Source organism: Monopterus albus, unplaced genomic scaffold, assembly GCF_001952655.1.
Source record: "Monopterus albus unplaced genomic scaffold, M_albus_1.0 scaffold528.1, whole genome shotgun sequence".
NCBI lineage: Eukaryota > Metazoa > Chordata > Actinopteri > Synbranchiformes > Synbranchidae > Monopterus > Monopterus albus.
In genome coordinates, this window is record NW_018128408.1 from 182,421 (window position 1) to 186,132 (window position 3,712).

General features: G+C 43.2%; 1 protein-coding gene across 1 annotated transcript in view; it reads right to left on the minus strand.

Moving 5' to 3' along the window:
• Positions 1-635: 635 nt before the first annotated feature.
• Positions 636-3,712, minus strand: part of LOC109952995 (V-type proton ATPase subunit d 1-like) — a 12,429-nt gene continuing 9,352 nt past the window's right edge. Inside the window, 3 exon segments of the mRNA XM_020588332.1 lie at positions 636-1,461; positions 3,047-3,124; positions 3,353-3,529. Coding sequence (XP_020443988.1) covers positions 1,300-1,461; positions 3,047-3,124; positions 3,353-3,529 — 417 coding nt within the window. The 3' untranslated portion in view covers positions 636-1,299.

The window sequence follows — 3,712 nt, forward strand, 5'->3', positions numbered from 1 at the left end:
AAGGTCTCCATCTCAGTGACATCTACTCACTCCACAGCTGTTGAAACTCTGTATTTATACAGCTTGTCTTACTAAAAGCTCTGCTTGCATCCGACAACTCTAATTTTACAAACAATACTGAGTTTGTTTAGGGCCTGACATCACACCTGCTAATGTAGAACTGTGTGTTACCCTCTAAGTGTAGCACACAAGACAAATATTTGAAACTATAAATCTGCTGCGGAGAGAACCTTCTTCCAATTAACATTCACAAAACCTCACTAATCATGAACACGTGTACATTTTGTACACATATACAAAATGTATTTGTTTACTATGTTTATCAACAGAAAGTTATTAGTTCAAAGGCAGTATTTTACATTTCTCCACATCTACATCAGCAGTTTAGTTTATTTTTTAGCACATTTACAATACACATTACACATGTAAGAAACAGATCAAAACAGAAAAAAAGCAATTTGTACAGTATGAGAAAACAAATCATATAATCATTATTAAATAGCTATATATCTTTTTATACTTTAAACACAGGTCGGTAATATGCTCACAAGACTTTGCCTCATTCCAGTACCTTCATTTACAGAAACGTCACAGGAACACAAACGGGAAGCTCCTGCAGTTTTAATATTGAACAACAAGTTAAGACAAAATCAGGTGGGGCTCACACTTCACTCAATGGATTTTGAGGAAACAGCAATGACCAGAAAAAACTTAGAAATAAATAGAGGTTACACAGAACCTGGTGGTGAGTGACAGAGTAGAGGAATGCTTTCATGCCCGCTGTGAGCTGGGCAGGCGGAGGGTCCGAGAATGTCAACTATCTTCTTCTGGATTTTGGCAGGTGATTATTCTAAAACAGCACCTTTCACCGTTTCATGTGCCCAAATATTAACATGATCTCTAAAAGGTGGTTGGTGCTATAGGATCAATAAATCAAACTTCATCGCTTCCACAGCTTCTCTGTCCAGGACTTGGTAAAATAAACCAGAAGAACTTGCAATTTACAAACTGAATTGTCAGGTGGACTGGGCGTGCCACAAAAAAAACAACACACAGGGTGCCACACAGTTTAAACAATTGGAGATACAGATGTTTGAAAGTCAAATGAGTTACATGACCAAGTAAGGTGTTTAAAACGAGCACCAAGCAGGACCGGGCTCACGTGATTCTCCTTCAGTTGAAAAGTGGAGGAGACTTAGCATCAAACCATCAGAACACCTAGCTGTGACTGGAGACACTGCTGAAGACAAGACCGAATGAAACGATGAGTGGAAGAAGGGGAGGGAGGGAGATGGATGCTTAAAAGATGGGGATGTAGTTGTCGATCTTGGCACGGTGCCGCTGGGCGATGCACTCTGCGATCCAGACGATGTTCCTGCACTCCTGCTCCTTCAGCTTGACATAGGCGTAGAACACGCTGAAGTGGAACTGGTTGAGGAAGGCCAGCTTGTTGAGCTTCACCTGGGGGGCGGGGGGAATGAGAAGTGACCAAGCAGCATAAAGTCTACATCATTATTAACCATACTGATTTATAGGGCTACAAAGTTACAGCCAACGTGATAAAGCTGATCATTTTCCTCCATATTTAAATTCTTACTGCAATCACAATTAAAGGCCACATGGTGTGTGACACTTGTCACCTGTACACCTGCATGGATTGTTTACTTCGCATGTCTGCACACGGGTGCGTCAACTCATAAAAGAATTCCCATTTAATAATATTCACGCCCTGGATCGGTAGATGCCGGCTACCCAACTAGGTGTGTGGCCAAAGGTGTGCTGCAGGTGTCGAGAGACACCAAAATGCAATGCACGAGTCGAAATGCCCCAGGTTAACCTTAAAGATCAGTTTTGGGGCCGACCCAGGTGTTCACTCGGTTAAAAAAAAAAAAAAAAGATCCTGTCTTCACTGAACTCTACTGTCTTTCATCACCTCGGCCTGACAGAGCTGCTGCTCCTTGATGACGGCTGGTCAGGTTGTCACCAATTCATGTTAACTCTGAAACCAGGCCAAAATAAATTAGTCTGTTTCTGGGTTAAAACGTCTGCAGGCAATGTCTGTACTCAGCCAAAGATCATTTTGTGAGGGAAGAAGCTCCACTCTGTATCATATCATCACTGCACACCCAGAGGGAGTGAGGATGTCGTCACATCAGCTTCAGTAGTCGCACTCTCCGGTTTCATGACCGGTCAGAGGTTTTAGATCACCTCCATGTTTCCAGTTGTTATTAGTGTAACCCAACAGCTGAGCACACCTATGACATTATTTCTACAACTGAAATCAAACACAGCTGGGACAGAAGCACTGTTTCCACAGATGTGTTGCTTTGCTTTCACTCTGGACACTGCACTGCCGTTCCATCATTCTCTGCAGCCTGGAGGTGTTTGTGGCTCATTCTCATGCTACAGGATGAAGCCCTGAGAAGCTCTGACTTGACGGCCTTTTTTCAAATGATGCTTCAGAGGGTGCAGTAACTGTCTTCTCCAACGCTGCCTTTGTACAGACAGAATCTGTTGTAAGTCATCAACAACAGCTCAGTTTTCAAGGCTTTGTTTACTTCACTGCTGCAGGAAAGATGGAAGTTAACTGATACTAGGTCACTAGAAGATGCATGCTTTATATAAAATTTACACACAATTTTAGTTTTTGGTGACTTTAACAGGTATTAAGGGTAATGTTAAAAAAAACCTGATCAGGATGCCCCAACACATTGCTGACACTACTGATGCATGCTGCTCTTTGGGCTACTCAACTTTTGGGAATTATTTGTTTTACACTCCAATACCTTAACTTCAACACTATATAATTCACACCACTTTAAATAAACTCCCCTGCAACACTGCAAAAAGCAGTTAATCACAGGATAGATGCTTCAAACGCGCAGGTTTATTTGTGACTCGGGGCACGTCGATGCAGCCAACACCACACACTGAGTTCAGTTAACTTAAAACCGTGATTACCACAAGACAAACTGTTCAGCCTCAGGACTAAGGTATTAAGCTTCTCTGATTTGGTGCAAAATGTGTATCTGATGACGTGCGAGACCTCGTGCTCAAAGAAGCGATCCTCCAGTGTTTTGTCTCCTGGGTTGCTGCCAGCACCCTCAAACAGCAGCTTGTACTCCTGAGGATGACAAGAACCAACATGATCAGACAGACGCAGGCTGTGAAAGACTAAACTAAAAGTTTAGGAATCTGCAGGTCAAAGACACTGAGTGGCTTAGCATTTACTCTATATACAAAAAATAAAGGGAGAAAAGAAAATCTAAGGAACCGTACAAAAGCTGACAGGTTTCAGCGGCTCATTTCACATTTAAATGCTCCGGTGATTTCTGCAGGTTTTTGGACTTACAGGATAGAAATCAGCAACGGCCTTGACCTGCTCGTAGTCGTCTGCCCGGGCCAGCTGAGCAAGGCCTTCTGGGTAAAGCTTGCCACAGTGGGGGAAGAGCTTGGCGCGATCCTCCTTGGACAGCTCTGTGCCAAATGAGTTGATGGTGATGATGAAGGCTCTCCTGTCAGCCTCGAACTACAGCGGAGACGATGGCCAGAGGAGCAACAACAAGTCACTGAGCTAGTACTTCGATCCATCGTCAAAATACTCCGAGCTCATCTCCATTCAGCGATGGATCAACAGGCAACCAATACAGTGATGTCATGTACACTTCTGTCTCACCACCTTCAAAGGCTCTGCCAAGTCTAACATGTTTTT